The sequence below is a fragment of the Cricetulus griseus genome, chromosome 2, assembly GCF_003668045.3.
Source record: "Cricetulus griseus strain 17A/GY chromosome 2, alternate assembly CriGri-PICRH-1.0, whole genome shotgun sequence".
NCBI classification, from domain to species: domain Eukaryota; kingdom Metazoa; phylum Chordata; class Mammalia; order Rodentia; family Cricetidae; genus Cricetulus; species Cricetulus griseus.
In genome coordinates this window covers 437,094,339-437,112,489 of record NC_048595.1, presented here as the reverse complement: position 1 = coordinate 437,112,489, position 18,151 = coordinate 437,094,339, and the positions used below count along the sequence as shown (strand labels likewise).

General features: G+C 44.8%; 1 protein-coding gene and 1 pseudogene across 1 annotated transcript in view; one reads left to right on the top strand and one right to left on the bottom strand.

The window, feature by feature from the left end:
* The window catches only part of LOC100750728 (nuclear body protein SP140), a 36,065-nt gene extending 33,375 nt beyond the window's left edge, over nucleotides 1-2,690 (top strand). The window contains exon 11 of the mRNA XM_027397425.2: nucleotides 2,084-2,690. Within this exon, the coding sequence (XP_027253226.1) occupies nucleotides 2,084-2,412 (329 nt within the window). The 3' untranslated portion in view covers nucleotides 2,413-2,690. The remainder of the gene's footprint in view (nucleotides 1-2,083) is intronic.
* Nucleotides 2,691-10,340: 7,650 nt separating this feature from the next.
* On the bottom strand, nucleotides 10,341-13,524 carry LOC100750442 (annotated as a pseudogene).
* Between the last annotated feature and the right edge of the window lie 4,627 nt (nucleotides 13,525-18,151).

The window sequence follows — 18,151 nt, the reverse complement described above, 5'->3', positions numbered from 1 at the left end:
CTGTTGGCTACAAGTTTAAAGCCTCACAGCCAGTGTAATGAAATGGCTGAGATGTACCCTGTGGGCTGGGCTGGAGGAGATCTGTGTAGTCTCACTTCTCATTTAACAGGGTCTGGTAGCCGGTCCAGGCTAACCATCCCATAGCTAGCTCAGACATGCATTCTAGACGTCGTTTCCAGGAATGCTTCAGTTGACCTGGGGAAGCTAAAGGACAAGATTGCATGAGAAACAACCAATTACAGGGGCCTTTTGGAACCAAGAGAGCAAATTTGACCGTATAGTATTTCAAGACTGAAACTGACATTTTTAAGACAAGTAGGTCCTCACTATGCAGCCCAAGCCAGCCTGGAGCTCACAGAGCTGCCTCCGTCTCCACCTCTGCCTCCATCACCATGGCAATAAAGATGTGTGCTACCATACCCAACCTGAGAATTTCCTTCCCTTTGAAGGTTGCACAGTTTTCCACTGTTTACTTGTATGCTCATACCTCATTTTGTTTAGCCATTCATCTGTGGTGGATAACTGTCTTGATTGGAGAGGGGCATACATGCCACAGTGTTCCTGTAGGCATCACGGAGGCATTTCTTGCCATCTGCCTTTAAGTGGATTCCGAGGACTGAACAGAGGTCATCAAGTTTTTACAGCAGGTGTCTCTATGGACTGCGCTATTTTGCCAGCCCTGTGGTGGATATTTGAATAACTCCCTCTGGTATTACTTTCTCTCTGTATGACAGAATACCCTACAAGAGGCAGCTTAAGGGAGGAAGGCGTTATTCTGACTCACAGCTGGAGGGGACATCCCATCATGGCAGGGAAGGAATAGCGGTAGAAACCAATCACAGCTGTGGTGGCAGGAATATGACGGTGTTCATTCACACCTTGTTGGTCCATGAAGCAGAGGGACTCAGGAAGTAGAGCCAGCCTATAAACCCCAAGGTTCACCCTCCAGTGATTCACTTCCTCCAGTTAGGTCCCAACACCCAAATGTTTCATAGCCTCTCACGTTATCACTATCGACCAGACATCCAGTGTTCAATGTCTTTGGCATGAGCTTTTGGCAGATATTTTACCACCAAATAATAGCATCCTGTCCAGGCCTCCATAGTCATCCACCCAACTTTAAAACTTCCCATAGTCCTAACAGTTTAAACATTATCCAAAAGTCCAAAGTCTCTTCTGAGACTCTGCAAGGCGACCCCTGATCTGTCTGCCCCTGTTAAATCAAAAGGGAATTTACTTCTTTCCAGCAAACAATGGCACACAGCAGACATTCCCGTTATAAAAGGGACGGGGACACAGCAATACCACACCAAATTAAGACTGAAATCCAATAGGACAAACCAAACACACACACACACACAAAAAAAAAAAATCCTGCAACTCCATGTTTGGCATCTGGGACTGATAATGGCATCATCTGTGCTCAATGGATTTGCATAGCCTCTGCCCTGTTGCATACATCAGTTGTAACATCAGTCTCCCTTTGGCCATTTCCACCCAATGCCTGCATCTTCCCATGGCAAACTTCCCGTATTTCTCATCTCCACTGTAATATAGGTTTTACCTTTACAGCTCCATACACAGCAGCCTCAGGTACTCCATGAAGACAATATGGCCCAGTGTTGAGATAAGGCTAGGCCTAAGTTACTCTGTATTGTGTAAAAGGGTGTGTTGGGGCTTTTGTTTGTCATTGTCGTTGCTTTCAGAATGTGTCTTTCCTTGGGAGACTTCTTTTGATAAGCAGTTTTTGACTCTGTTTGCTGATGTAGGGTGAGTCTGCACCTGGATAGACGAGAGCATCTGTTTGGCGCCACTTATCCATCCAAACTGACAAATTGCAAACCCTGGGAATGGAAGAGGACCTCTCTGTAGATTGATTAGTGGACTGGGACCATAGAAGCATATGGGCAAATTAAAATCACATCAGGAAAACCAAACCCAAGAATTGATCAGACACGCCAGTCTGCGCAAAACATGTGACCCCTTATTCACACCCTATAAGGAGGATGCCAGCGCTGGGGTGGTGATGGCTCCCACCAGCCTATCATCTAACCACTTGGTATGTGCATCGATTGACCAACAGGTGGAGAATTCCTGAATGTTCCAGGGGCTTCAGTTCAGCTTGGTCCCTGCTGCTGTCAGAGATTACTCAAATTGCCCACCTGCCATCCTCCTATTGATCCGTCTGGACCTGCCGTTCAACGCATCTGCTCACCCATTCATCTGGACCTAGTCCTGAATTTGGGTTCTACAGCTGAACTCAACACTACAGCTCACCCTGTCCTTGCAGCCAAATTCTGCAACAGTAACTTGAGCATCCGCCTGTCTCCAGCTCATTTATCTCACCCTCCACAGGCTCATGCATTTCTAACTGCATCCCAACTCTGGCTTCTCAGGCCTTTGCCACCTTAACTCTTGGTAGCTAGTCTGTAAGATAGATAGATAGATAGATAGATAGATAGATAGATAGATAGATAGAGGGATAGTGGTAGATACAGATAAATGTTACATATATGTGTAATGTGTCATCTGAGAGTTAATCATTAACATTGCAGTAAAGAACACCTGGTTCCTTTGGCCAGGGTTATTAAGGAAAGTGGGGATATCTGACATATTGCTGCCAGTGAAAGTGCTGTAGCTTGTGAATTTATTATTGTTCAATAAAGTCTTATGTTGTAGAAAGACATAAACATGTTTGCCTCTGTTTCTGACATAGCGTGCTCATGACAACCTGCTACACATTGCCTGGCTTCCATGGTGTTCTGGAACCTTGGTGCACGCTTTCATGGCTCCCTCACTCTTGCATTTTCAGTACACTCACACTTGCAGAATCAGTACCAGGCGGGTGGTGCCAAGTTCTGCTGCTGGCTCAAGATGTGGCCTGGACCCCTTGAAAAACTGCCACTGCCTTTCTGTGACTGAACTGAGGAGACTGCTGCTCAGTTAGGCAGCCATTTGTCTTCAGGGTGCCTACCCTTGAGATACTATCATTTTAGACACACTCTCATTTCAAGTGAAACCTCCCCAGGGTATGTTCTTGTCCTCAAAGTACCTTCCCTACTGTCCTTGTGCAAAGTCTGAGGTTTATCCTGAATGTTGCCAATCTTTTAAACAACTGCATTTACTTTGTCTGCACCAGCCCTGAATTAAACTGGCTTCTGGGTCCTCATCAAACTTCAAGTTCCTGTCACAACTTTTCTTTTCTCACCAGATTACACATTTCCCATATCTTCTTGCCCTCACTCATCATAAACCTTAGTAAATGCAGTGAGCAATAACCTTCCATAGTCCGCATGTTACATTTTCTTTACTAAACCAATTAGTCTATTATTTTAAAATTCAGTCTCACTCAAATTTTCAGAATGTGGGCTGAAGATAACCAGACTCTGTGCCAAGTGGCCTCTACGCTGGTTATTGTTAGATAGAGTCTTTCTGAAATGTCATGAGCCTGGCCTTCACTGTCTACATTCCTATTGATAGTCTCAACCTTTAATCTCCCATTAGAACAGCCCATTGAACTCTAGGCCTGCTCTAGCCTACAGGGCCAAACTTTTTCCATTCCTCCCATAGGCCTCTTCCTAATGTCCATGGACAGACAATCCTATCAGTGACCTCACTTCTCAGTGTGGCATACCTGACAAGAAGCAACGCAGAGGAGGAAGAATTTGCTTTGCCTCCTGGTTGAGGGTACATTACATCATGGCAAGCGCAGCTGCAGTGATATCTTCCTGTTACAGGCAACTCTTGTGTGGCGGCAGAAGCATGGAGATGCTTGTTTACATCTTGGTGGACCAGGAAATAATACCAAACTCCAAATTTGAAGTTCCTGTGAAGTGAAGTTCCTAAGGGAGAAAAAAGCTGCACCTATGTTAAAGATTCTGCAGGGATGATTGACTGGTTAGAATTTCCATAATAGTGAGCTGGAATGCTCCAAGTGTATCTTTATCCTTCTTGAGAGCCAGGCACCACCCACCTGTATTTGACCTAATGGCCCATGACTTTAAGGTAAAATCTTTCCAGAATATACTAACAATCTCCTGGCTTCCACCAACCCAAAGCTAAGAATGTCATCAGGCATCATCTGAGGCCTATAGCAGAGGTTTCCCACTGTGCTATAACCACCTAGCTGACATTCCCATCACTGTATTGGAAAATTGCCTAGACTTAGGACTTTATTTTCTTTTCTTACTACAAAAAGATCATGAAACTATTGCCATGTCAGTACATAGCATTTGGGGTAACCTAAGTCTATGTTCCCAGTTTAAATCATACTTTACTCCAAAATAAATTAGCTCATGTTCCCTTTGAGATGAAAGTTGTGTTTTTGCAATCAGCACCCTCTCCTCAGTGACTATTTCCTTCAGTGAGACCCCACATCCCAAAGGTTACACAATCCCTCCCGCAAAGCATTGCCACCAGCTGTCAACCAAGTATTCCAGCACATGAGCCTGTGGGGAATAGTCTCCATCCTAATCTCTTGTCTACTGGGAATAAATCCTCAGTGGAGAGGAGTGTGCTGGGATTTCTTTAGTGTTCTGCTTCCAGCTCTTTCAGATATGTGTCCAAAAGTGAGATTGCTAAATCATATGGTAGTTCTATGCTTAAGCTTTTTGAGGAAGTGCCATACTATTTTCCATATTCTTTTTTACTTATTTATTTATTTATTTATTTATTTATTTATTTATTTATCATGCATACAGTGTGTGCCAGAAGAGGGCACCAGATCACATTACAGATGGTTGTGAGCCACCACGTGGTTGCTGGGAATTGAACTCAGAACCTCTGGAAGAACAGTCAGTGCTCTTAACCCCTGAGCCATCTCTCCAGCCCCTATTTTCCAAATTCTTACACATTTTATAATACTACCAACAATGTACCAATTTCTCCAAGACCTCGCCAACACATGGTCTTCTGTATGGTTGGTTGGCTTTAGTAGTGAACAACCCAAAGGATGTGAGTCAGTATCTTGTGTCTAATCACTCCCCAGCAATGCAAGGTCTTTTGATAGTTTTCACCTCCAAAGAATAATCTCACTATTTAGTAAATAAACATGAGAGGTAGGACAATATCCCTCACTCTCCAAAATATATCCTCTTTCTAATCATCAGAAACTTAGGATTCGTGGCTTTCTTTTGTTTTCTTCTCATAAAAACTGAATGAAGCCAGGCATTGGTGGCGCATGCCTTTAATCCCAACACTCAGGAGGCAGAGGCAGGCGGATCTCTCTGAGTTCAAGACCAGCCTGGTCTACAAGAGCGAGTTCCAGGACAGCCTCCAAAGCTACAGAGAAACCCTATATGGGGGGGGGGACAAAAAACAAAAAACAACCTGGCTTTTCCTCCTCCAGTCCCACTAATGGAACATATACCATTTCTCTCCATCAGTGTAAGTGTATGTCATTGCTTGGCCACCAGGTGGACATTCACAGCCATAGGCTTTGACCTTCCCAGAGAAAAAGAATTCTTCAAGTTTGTAAATGTGGTTTGAACTTCTGAAGCTACTAAATGGCCTAATTCATTTAATATTTTCTTAGATGAAAAGGTGTCAAGATTTTTATATTCTTGCTTTTAGAGATTTTCCAAGTTTGGTCAGACAATTGGCCAGTGTGTGCTCCTAAGTTAAACAGAGGTCAGAAATGTTCCAGGCTGTAGTTGGGGTAAATGAAACATGCATACAAGGTTTAAAATTTTGAGATAATTTATATTTTTTCCTTAAGTGAATTAATTTCTTAGAGCTATTTGCAAAGTTCATCTTCTCTGAATATTTGCCCCAACCTCCTACCCTTTCTGACTGTTTGATTAACACCATATGGATGTGGGAAGGGCACTTTTTACAAGAGCTCTCATCTGACTGCAAGTGATTTCAACCACCACTTCCTCCCTTCTCTCCTCTGTATTTTACCCAAGCTTAAATTTAGGGTACAAAGGTCTCTCTCTCTCTCTCTCTCTCTCTCTCTCTCTCTCTCTCTGTCTCTCTCTCTCTCTCTCTGTCTCTCTCGTTTCTTTGTGTAGCCCTGGATGCCTCACAACTACCTCTTTGGATCAGACTGTCCTTGAACTCAGAAATGTCCTGCCTCTGCCTTCTGAGTGCTGGGATTAAAGGTGTGTGCCACCATGCCTGGCTCAGAATTTCATATCCTAAAATTGATCCTGGCTCTTGTCACAACCTGTCACTCATGACATAAACTTTGATTACAATCACCTAGGTAAACATCTTTCTGATCCAAATCTACATTATCAAGAGTTAAATTATCTTATAAATGAGGCTGGGTATACCTTTAATTCCAGCATTCAATAAGCAAATGCAGTTGGGTGTCTATAAACTCAAGGCCATCCTGATCTACATAGCAAGTTCCAGACCAGCCAAGGCTACATAGTAGTGATACCTTGTCTCAAAAAGAAACAAAAATAGCCAAGTGGTGGTGGTCCACACCTTTAACCCCAGTACTCAGGAAGCAGAGGCAGGCAGATCTCTATGAGTTCAAGGCCAGCCTGGTCTACAGAGCTAGTTCCAGGACAGCTAAGGGTGTTACACAGAGAAACACTGAAGAGAGAGAAGAGGAGAGAGAGAGAGAGAGCGAGAGAGCAAAAATAAAATGCAATGAAATAGGAATAAAACTCTTATAAATGAGAAATTACCAGTAGTTTGCTCTCTGTAGATCATCTCTTGAGGCAGCCACACACAAAACCCACAAGTTACTGACTTAGAAAAGAGAATCAAGAAGCTGGGCAAATGGGGATGTCTTAGGGTTTCTATTGCTGCAATAGACAGCATGACCAAAAAGCAAGTTGGGGAAGAAAGGGTTTATATGACTTACATTTCCAGATCGATGGAGGAAGTCAAGACAGGAGCTCAATCAAGCAAGGCTGGAATCTGGAGGCAGGAACTGATGCAGAGGCCATGGAGGGGAGCTGCTGGCTTGCTTACAGTTCAAAGGTTTAGTCCATTATCATGGTGGGAAACAAGGCAGCATGCAGGCATACATGGTACTAGAGAAGGAGCTGAGAGTTCTTACATCTTAACTCATGGACAACAGGAAGTGGTCTGAGACATTAGGCATGGCTTTAACATATATAAGACCTCAAAGCCCACCTCCACAGTGACACACTTCCTCCAACAAGACTACACCCCTAATAGTCCCAGTCTCTTTGGGGGCCATTTTCTTTCAAACCACAACAGGGGAGGAGATGTATTTCCATTTATTTCATCGCCAACTTTTAAAATTTTATACCATATATTCCCAATTTGAAAAATATATTAAATTTGCATTTGAAGGTATAAAACTACCTGTAACATGAAAAATAAATGACCCAGAGACTGATATTGGGGTTCAAGCTTCAAACTGAATATCAGAAAAGCAAAGCAGCTGGTCACTAGCTTCTTACCTCTACCTCAATCTAAATGGGCTGGTCCTGTCTCCAGGAGCCCTCACCATGCCTCAGACTGTAACCTTTCCTCATTGTGGCTAGAGAATGAATACCTCTCTGAGACCTTGCTTCTGTCTTCCATACTTCCCTAATGTTGGAATTAAAGGTGTGAGCTATAATTTTCTTTTAGACTGATTCACTCTTGGGTAGATCTGGGTAGTCTTTGACTCAGAGATCCATCTAATTTCTTAATCCTGAGTACCAGGATTAAAGGTGTGTACCACCACCTTCTACTTTTTGGCTGTTGGGATTAAAGGTGTGGGCCTGGCTTCTATGGCCTGTGGCTAACTTTGCTTTCTGAATCCTTAGGCAAGCTTTAATAAGTCATAAACAATATATCACAACTAATATTACAAACAAAAGTCATTAGATCTAGGAGTTACAGTTGGGTTAAGTGTGGTCAACTTTTGTTGGAGTAGGTATGGCCTTGTTAGAGGAAATGTATCACTGGGGGTGGGCTTTGGGTTTTCAAATGCTCAATCCAGACCCAGTATCTTTTTGTTTGCCTGCTGCCTGAGGATCCAGATGTAGAACTCTTAGCTCCTTCTCCAGCACCATGTCTGCCTGCATGCCACCATGCTTTCTGTCATGCTGATAATGAACTAAACTTCTAAAGGGCAAGCCAGCCCCAATGAAATGCTTTCCTTTATAAGAATTGCCATGGTCGTGGTGTCTCTTCCCAGCAATAGAACACTGATTAATGCACATATATACTTACATATATAGGTATGCACAAATCTATGTAGATACAGCCTGCAGAGTCTGTTTTTGTTGTTTGTGTGTATATGGTTTCAAGGCTGGCCTGTTTTTGTTTTTTTTTAACTATGTTTATATATGTGTATCTGAGTGAGGTGCCCATGGAGTCCAAAAGAGGGTGTCGGGTTCTCTGGAGCTGGAGTTACAGGAGTTTATGAGTTGCTTAATGTTAGTGCTAGGAACTGAATCCATGGTTCCTCTGCAAGAGCAATATGTACTCTTAAGTGCTGAGCCATTTCTCCAGCCTGAAAAGATTCTTTATTTTCAAAATATTTAATCTGTCAATGCAGAGAGCCTGGCTTTTGTAGTGTAAGAGTTTGTAGAAAGGGTCAGGCAGTGATGGCGCTCTACTTTAATCCCAGCACTTGGGAGGCTGAGGCAGGTGGATCTCCCAGTTTGAGGCCAGCCTGGTCTGCAGAGTGAGTTCCAGGACAGCAGAGGCTATACAGAGATACCCTATCATGAAAAACCAAAAAGGAAAAAAAATGGTTTGTAGAAAGGCATGTCTTCCTGGTTAGTGGTTCTGTTTCATCATCTGAGTGCCTGCAGTCTACCAGGCACTGTGCTAGGCACTGAGGGGCAAAGGAAATAAGATCTAGAGGCTGGCCTGGAAAAAATGGCAAAGCTTCTGGTTCTTAGCATTGGGACTGAGAAAAGGGGCAAGCTTAGTCAAAATACCTAGAGAGGAGACAAGCAACAGAGGACTGGAGTGTAGTTCAGGGTCAGAGTACCTGCTTCACAAGTCCAAGTACTCCATCTCTCAAACTGAGACGAGAAGATAGAGGAGGGAAGGGAACCTGAAACCAAGTAAGAGTGTAAACATGACACAGAAGCCCTAGAATAGGAAAGTAAGGATGGCCTCAGGACTGTAGAACGTAGTCATTGATGGATAAGAGAGAAATGTAATGGATAAAGTGATAGATAAGAAAGGGGCTCCTAGGGTGTTGGTGGCGCACACCTTTAATCCCAGCACTCGGGAGGCAGAGGCAAGTGGATCTCTGTAAGTTCAAGACCAGCCTGGTCAACAACAGCAAGTTCTGGGACAGCCTCCAAAGCTACAGAGAAACCCTGTCTTGAAAAACAACAACAACAACAACAACAACAACAACAACAACAACAACAACAACAACAAAGAGGGTCTCCTTCAGACCCAAAGCAAAGTGGAGAGTCAAGACCTGACTTTCTCAAACAATTGGTTTCAGCCCTCAAAAATTTAAAAAAAAAAAAAAAAGTTGGGCTGGCAAGATGGCTCAGCAGGTAAAGCATTTGCCTCAAAAGCCTGATGACAGCATAAAGGAACCTACATAAAAGTGGAAGAGAAAACCAAGTTCTGACAATTCCTCTCACCTCCCCCCCTCTCGTAATTCTTTTTACTGTTTTAAGAAAAGTGATTACCCTGTACCGAAAAGCCTATGTAGAAAATGTTATGAGAACTGCAAGATTTAGAACCTCCTAGGCTTACATTTCTCAACCTCTGTTTTCTCACTTGTAAATCAAGAGTAATTATGTCTACATTACAAAACTGTTGTGAGTATTGACATGGTGTAAAATGGCTTGTATAGTGTGAGGAACGTGATGCCCAATGGTGCCTCTTGTTTCTGTTATCATTATAATCTGTAAATAAAACTAAGTGTAGTAAGAGAGGGGCCCATAAGCTGGCTCATTCAGTCCTCACTCACTCCCCCTTGTAAGGTAACTTCCCATACTGCCAAATCAGTAAAACTAACAACAACGTTTCCCAGACTCCTTTGCTTTTAGGGTCTCAATGGCCACCATTTACCGGAGAGTATGTGACATTATTCGAGATATACAAGATGAGAGGAGGTAGAAGCCATCTTGTTGCTCTTTCTCCTGGCTGACAAAGTTGTCAAGAAAGAGTGCCCAGGGCACACGACTACTTGGCCTGCCTTAACGTGACACCAATCAGCAGGGTCCTTGACTTCTGTTTCCTCCAGCTTTTCCAGTGACTTCATTATCATGTGACTCCTGTATCCGGCCCTTTTGGCTATCACACTCAGATGCAGTAGAGCAGGCCATCAGAAGTGCTCATCTGGATTTAAAGGCACTGGCTGACCTCACTGAGATGCAGCAGAAAAGTCTCAGTACTTTGACAATCAAAGCAAGGCGACAGTTTTGGGTTGTACACAAGGCAAGTTCTTAGCCTAAACTGACACACCTAGTAAGTCTGAAGTTACTCCGAAGAACTAAATTTTTGTTTAAGCCAGCCCCCTGCTGCTTCTTCTGACAGCACAGCCAAGGGTACAGTTTTCTCTGCAGCTCTCTGTTGCGTAGCCCATACACCAGAGGGTTGAAACACTGCGCAAATGCGAAGACACCAAAAAGCACCAGGTTTAGAGCAAAGAAAAACACCCCGCATTGTTTTCCCAAACCCATGAATATCAGGGTGGGTATCACATGTAAGCTTATCTGCAGTAGGTGAACAAGGACAGTTCTCCTGGCCTTGATGTTTGATCTGTTAAAATGGCCAGCCCGCTTCCCTTCTCGGTATATCAGACAGTAACTCACAAGAATGACAGATAAAGAAGAGCAAGGAAAAACATGCCGATGACTCTGGCAGGCGTACCATTCAATAGCACAGGGCAGAGTGGGGAAGACTGGAAAACAGTCTTATAGAGGGCTGGAGTAGAGCCCTCTATGAGGAATAAGCCAACATTCTTGAGTATAACAGTGGTCCAGGTCCCAGCCAGAATCCTATACTTAGCACAGTCTACCACAGATGGAGAGTTCAGAGGATAACAAATGGCAAGGTAAGTGTTGAGAGCCATCAAGGCCAGAGTAAGGAGGATCCCTTCTCCCACACTTAGCTGTGCCCCAAATACCAGCCAGCACAGCAGCAAGGGACTGTTGGCCGCCAAAGCCCGCATTCCTTGGAAGACAACCCCCAGGCCACAGTAGCAAGAGATACAGAGCAGGTGACGGCAAAGGAGGACCAGTCGGAACTCTTTCCTCAGCTGCAGATTCTGTGACACTATTGCAATAATGACAACGGTGATGGATGTGGCCATGGAGAAAGCCACCACGTACAGAGGCTTTCACGGTTGCCTCTAGTGTCAGCCAGTCAGATATGCTGCAGTTCTCAGAGGGCAAGTTCACGGTCTTTGGGGCTGGCTCGGCTCCTGGAAGAGAGAAATGGGTGACTCTGCCTGAAGCTCCTGTATGCTTTCCAGCTCGAATCTGTGTTCCAGAACAAGGACTAGGCGGTGCTTTCTTCAAGGGGATGATGATTTTAGATAGTATTGATGGAGCTCAAGGCAGCTGGAGAAATCATATAGGTCTTCCTTTACCTAGGGAAGAGGCATCTGGGTAAGTCATAGGAAAGAAGGCTGGAAGATGTATCCTGAGTATTCAAATGGCTCAAGTTTTGGTCAGGAGCAAAGCTAATGCCTACATGTTCTTTTCCATCAGGACCATTAGTCAAATGACTTTCTGATAAGCATGTGTTAAGATAGTGCATGCAAAAGTCTAAGGAATTAAGGTAACAGGGCTGTAAGGAGGGTGGGCAAGTCATTAGTCCAGGACCTTCACTCCTTTGGGTCCCTAAGACACTCGGAGAAGACTAACAGTGATGGACTGCAATCACAGGTGCTCCTGGGTGTAACGAGAAATCTTTCTGCCAAGACGCCCAAGCCCTGCCACCATGTGGGCGGCCAAAATAACACACAGAGACTTATATTAGGTACAAATGCTGCTGGTCAAAGACTAGGATTTCTTACTGCTAGCTCAGTCTTAATTATCAACCATAAGTATTAATCTGTATATTTATAAACATCTTATTGAGGACACTGGCAGCGCACGCCATCACATGGCTATGACTGCCCTTACTACATTTCCCAGAATCCTCCTAGACTCCTAGCCTCACCTAGCTTTCTGCCTCATTGGCCAAGTAGTGCTTTATTCAACAACTAATAAGACAAACATGCACAGAAGGACGTCCCCCATCACCTGGGTACTTTCTAGGAAGCCAACTAATACTAATAGTATTCTCTTCAGTTTCATTTCGTGTGTTTCAAGTCTCACAAAGTGGCTTTACTGTGCACTTTTTACAAATGAGAAAATGAAGCTTAGGAGGCTAAATGCTTGAGAGTTCCCCAGAGGCCCATGTGCTAAAACTTTACTTCTCAGGATGGCCCTATTGGGAAATGGAAGAGCCTGTGAGATAGAGGCCTGGGGCTGGGGATGCATCATGCATGGTTAATAGAGTGCTTATCTTCCAGGACTTTGGTGGTCACACATGTCTGTAATCCCACCCTGGACAGGACAGTCCAAAGTTTAAGGTCATCTTTAGCTACATAGTAAGTCTGAGGCAAAACTGGAATGTATGAGACCCTGGAGGAAAGAATAAAGGGAGAGACAAAGGAGGGTAGGGTTCTCAATCTGTGGGTCAACCCCTTTGGGGGGTCCAATGACCACTTCACAAAGGTCTCCCAAGACCACCAGAAAACACAGATATTTACATTATGAGTCATAACAGTAGCAAAATTACAGTTATGAGGTAGCAATGAAAATAATTTTATGGTGGGGGTCACCACAACATGAGGAACTGTATTAAAGGGTTGAAGCATTAGGAAGTTTGAGAACCACTGTCCTACACAAAGACTGGGTATTATGGCATATGCCTTTAATGCCAGCACTTGGGATGCAGAGGCAGACCTATGTGAATTCAGGTCAGCCTGCTCTACACAGTGAGTTCCAGGCCAACCAGGATACATAATAAGACCATGTCTCAAAAAAAAAAAAAAAAGAAGGAAAGAAAGAAAGAAAGGAGGGAGGAAGGGAGAGAAAGAAAAGAAGAGAAAGAAAAGAAAGGGAAAAAAAGAAAAGAAAGCCCTACCCAGGTCCCTCAGTGTTAGGTTGGGTGTGGTGATGCATATCTGTAATTCTAGCACTTAGAAGACTGAAGCAGGAGAAACCAAGTCCAAGGCCAACCTGGGCTACACAGTAAGACCTTAAGTAAATAAACACAGAGCTTCCTTCTTAACCATCTACACACACACACACACACACACACTTGTCCTTTGGAAACCACCATAGAAGTAGAAGGCTAAAGGAAGTCTCTATAAAACCCTGAAGCTGGGCGTTGGTGGTGCCTTTAATCCCAGCACTCGAGAGGCAGAGGCAGGTGGATCTCTGTGATTTCGAGACCAACCTGGTCTGCAAGAGCTAGTTCTAGGACAGCCTCCAAAGCCACAGAGAAACCCTGTCTCGAAAAACAAACAAACAAACAAATAAATAAATAAATAAAAATAAAACCCTGTAAGTTAGAAGAACACTGCACCCCTGGACTGGAGGAATCAAATGAACCAAAACCCACACCCCACATGCCGATAGCAGCATCGTGACTTTGGATACTGAAGTCTCTTTGCTTCTCTGGACCTTGGTTCCTGACCTCAGAACTATGCACCATGACCAAGCTAAGCTCCACATTTGTCCTTCCTCTGTGACACTGGTTCTCAACTTGTGGGTCATGACTGCTTGGGGGGGTTGCATATCAGATATCCTGCATATCAGGTATTTCTATTATGATTCATAACAGTAACAAAATTATAGTTATGAAATAGAAACAAGATAATTTTATGGTTGGGGGTCACCACAACATGAGGAACTGTATTAAAGGGTTGAAGCATTAGGAAGGTTGAGAACCACTGCTCTATGGAGTCATCCTCAGTCATATCTTTATTTTTGTTGTTGTTGTTTTTCAAGACACGGTTTCTCTGTGGCTTTGGAAGCTGTCCTGGAACTAGCTCTTATAGACCAGGCTGGTCTCAAACTCACAGAGATGCCTGCCTCTGCCTCCTGATGCTGGTATTAAAGGCGAGTGCCACCACCACCCAGCCCTCAGTCACATCTTTAAGGAGCAGCTCTGAGTCTGGGCCCATAGCATCAGTCCCCCCTCTACCCCAGAACCTCTTGTATGATTTCACTGTCCCTTGCTGATCTGAACAGAACCCCATCTGTCTAGCACAGAATCAGCTCTGTCTGTCTGACCAAGCTCTCTCTCTCTCTCTCTCTCTCTCTCTCTCTCTCTCTCTCTCTCTCTCTCTCTGTCTTTCTTTCTCTCCTCTCTCTCTCTCTCTCTCTCACCCTGAAGCCAGCCTCTGAGCCCCAGACACAAGGAGGCTAGGCTAAATAGACAGCAGTCAAAACCTTCCTGTTAGCTAGAGCCTCCCAACAATACATGTATACACACATACACACACACACACACACACACACACCTGGGTTCACCATGGCCAGGGGTACCCCATTGATGAGGCTACATTCTCTGGTATTTGATCCTGCTTGCTGCCCTTCATTTCACCCAGAATCCCACTTGTTCCCACTGGTTTCATCTGTCTTGCTCAGTGGGCCTTCCCTGTACCTGCCTGGGGTATCCCATGTCGGGTACAAACTTGCTCCATTCCAAGTGAGCCGTACAGTCATCCATGATAGGGGCTTTAACCAACTGTGTTCCAGGACTCCAAGCCCTGTCACTATGCACTCGGTAGAAAGAAATTCTAAAAACTGTTCTCCCCTGACCCCCAAATCCATGCAGTAGCAGCTGCCATCAAGGTTGAGCTTCCCATCCCCCACCCCTAACCCAAAATAGCTTCTGGGAACTACTGATGGCGAGACCAAGTGGGGACCAAGTGGTTTCTTCATTTGTCTGATATGTTTAGCACATGAATCAACATGACACACTGTTTTGTCATTGTTCTCAATTGGCCTTTACTGAGCACTGACACAGACAATGCCTAATCATAAATAGTGTAGGGACAGATGGTAAAACAGTCACTGGCCAACAAAAACTTATTGTTCAGTGGATGATGCAGACTCCAGTTTAATCAAATAATGAGGCACCAAAGACTTCATGTATAGCTTTACTTATTACTAAATCAACAAGAAAACCAGGGGCAGTGTGGGAAGGTTGCGCAGAAATCAAAGCAACTGCCCTGATCAGCTATAGTCAGAGACGTCTTCCTGGGGAAAGGGACTTGAATCAAGCCTTGCAAGGGTTGTATACAGAGTGAAGGGGGGCTGGAGTGCAGACAGGACAGGAAGAGCAAAGTAGATTCCAAGCAAGATAATGAGCCAGAATCCCAGGGCTAAAGCCATTTTATAAGCAAGAAGGAGACTGGCATGAGTAAAATTAAGAACAATGCGTGTCTGAAATGGAGCCCGGATGAGATGCCTGTGCCCTCCTGACACAGTTGGTTAACACACACACACACTTGCAGACTGGCAATGCAGCCAAGTGGGGGGGCCTGTTGTGTGGCCACCATCACCAGAGCAAGTGACTTAGGACACTTTGTGTGACTAGACTCATGGAAACCTGCAGAATAAAGGAAGGAAGGTTTTACCACTCTTATTAAAAGACCCCAGGAAGACCAGAGATTTCTTTAGGATCAAACATCAGAGACTCTCCCTGTCTCAATTTGCATTCCTTCTTAGAGGTACATTTGCATATCAAGAGCTCTGGCAATCAGGCCCAAATGATCTGCTTCATCTACTAAACTATTCAGGGGCTGTTCTTAGGGCCTTGTTCTTTTTCTTAAAATTTAAAACAAGGAACACCTGCTTCCTTCCATAGCAAAGTGCAGTTTTGAAATAAGACTTTGGAGCCAAAAGACTTGAATTCCTTATCTACAAATTTCCTGACAAAATCAGGACCAGCCACTCTTCTGCAAACCTCCCATTGGACATCTGGGCAGAGATGTCTGTACAAACTATACAAAGAACTCGAAGACTGAGTGTGTAGCTCAGATGGTAGAGCGCACAAAGTCCTGGGCTCCAGCCCCTATGCTATATAAAAACCAAGTGTGACGACACATGCTTATAATGACAGCACCTGGGAGACGGAGGCAGGAAGATCTTATGTTCCAGATTGCCCTTAGCTGTACCGCAGGTTGGAAGTCAACCCAGGTTATGTGAAATCCTCTCTCAAAAAATAATGTACTTAAATGAGTAAATGCATCTCCAAATGGCCCCTAAGTCAGCATACTGCCTAGATGCCTGCACCTGTGCCAAGTTAAGGCACTGGATGGAGAGGGAGCATAGATAGCTGTAATTAGCATCCTAGAGATGTAACTCAGAGCACCTGTCCTGGTACAGAGCTACCAGCATCCTCAACCTACACGCCCATCAACTAAGGGATGGACAAGGAAATCCCAGCAATAGGTGGGATGCAGGAGCAGGGGGTATGCCAGGGAAGCTGGAGCAGATGACACAGGCCCTTCCACAGAGGGCAACCACTGCCTTGGACTCCTCATGAGTTCTGGGAATGGAGCTGAGAGCATTCCCACTCCTCTGACTTCTGTGCAGACAGCTAGTCCCCAGCTGACACCTGACATCAGATAAAATCCAGGGAAAAGACCAGACTGGAAGAAAGAAAAAGAAGAGGGGGGCATGGAAAAAACACAGTGGCAGCCAACTCCCCACTCACTGCTTCCTGTGAGGCAGCTTCAGGCCGTGCTGAGATCCCCAAGGCACACCAACCTATTAAGCAATACTGTCCGTTCTCACTTTTTTTTTTTTTTTTCAGAAAAAAGGAAGGGAGAGAAGGGGGAAGGAATGCAGGCTGGAGACTATGAGGTCTGGCAGTGATTCTAGAATTTGCAGGTTGGCAGTCCAACTCTAGGACCCACTTTCAGTACTCGAGAACCTGGTACCCCAAGCCACTGGTGACTGGCATTTAACAGATGAGCTATTACTTGGAATTCCCAACAGACTACAGAGACTGAGACCAGTGGGATTCCCATCCCAATGTCAGGAGAGCAATGTCAGGGGACACTGGTGTAAAGAGATTGGTTGTCTGATGGGCACCTCCAGAGCCTGGTTCAATCTGGCTAGAGCCTTTGACTCTTTCTAGAATAGGTAACTAGGACAGGAAGAGAGACTTGAGGAGTGCCTCCACTGAGAGAAATAAGCACATGAAAGCACAGAAAGAAGGTAGGTAGCCATCTGCAAGGCAAGGAGAGCAACCCTGAGACCCCTCCATCTGGGTCGAGAGACTATGTGGGAGCTTTTGTTAGCACCAGTTTGTACAGAAGTTCAAGTGCACTAATGCAGCTTCCATCTATTTCTACAGAGTGGCTTCCCATGGTGTGCTAGCCTTCCCAGAACCCAAACAGCCAAGGCAACTGTTTGGTTTGGTTCAGTTCGGTTTGGTTTTTCAAGACAGGGTTTCTCTCTATAGCTCTGGCTGTCCTGGAACTCACTCTGTAGAGCAGGCTAGCCTCAGACTCAAACTCAGAGATCCACCTGCTTCTACCTCCCAAGTGCTAGTATTAGAGGCATGAGCCACCACTGCCCGGCACTTTTGGCTGTTTTAAGTGCTATGAATACAACAGCCAACAAGTCAGACAAAGCCTTCATTCTGGTGGCATTTCCACTCTGGTGTGCTGGTTACATTAACAGAAAACATGAACGTGGTCCTTCGACCTTCTGCCTCTTCTCCTCTACATGGATTCTCCTACTGCCACCAGAGTGCCTGAACTATTCATCTCGGAGTATTTCAATTCTTTTGGTAAGTGTAGCTCTCCAAATGACACGAAGATGCAAGCTCATTTCAGTGAGACAACTCCAGAAGGGTCTGGTCAACTATGTAGAACTGTGACTCAGCTTCAAGTAGAAATAAAAATGAGACTTCCAGTGCCCGACCAGATATGAGACACCTTGGCCTTACCTCACCACCTTTCTGCCCATCCAACAAGAACTGTGTTGTGCTTTCTAGAAAGAGACGTTAGAAACAGCAGCAAGTCCTAGGAAGAACTTCCAATGGCGGGCACCTAGCAGTTGGAACCAAGTTCCCTGAGCCGTCAGATCTGAGGGCCACTTCCACAGTGTCTTCAGCCAGTGTCACACTATGAGTCAAGACATCTGAGAAAGCCAGGGACAACTCTGCTGGTGCCACTTCCTCAAAGAAAGCTCAGCTCCTTCTGTCTGAGGAAGTTCTGATTCCAGCCATCCCT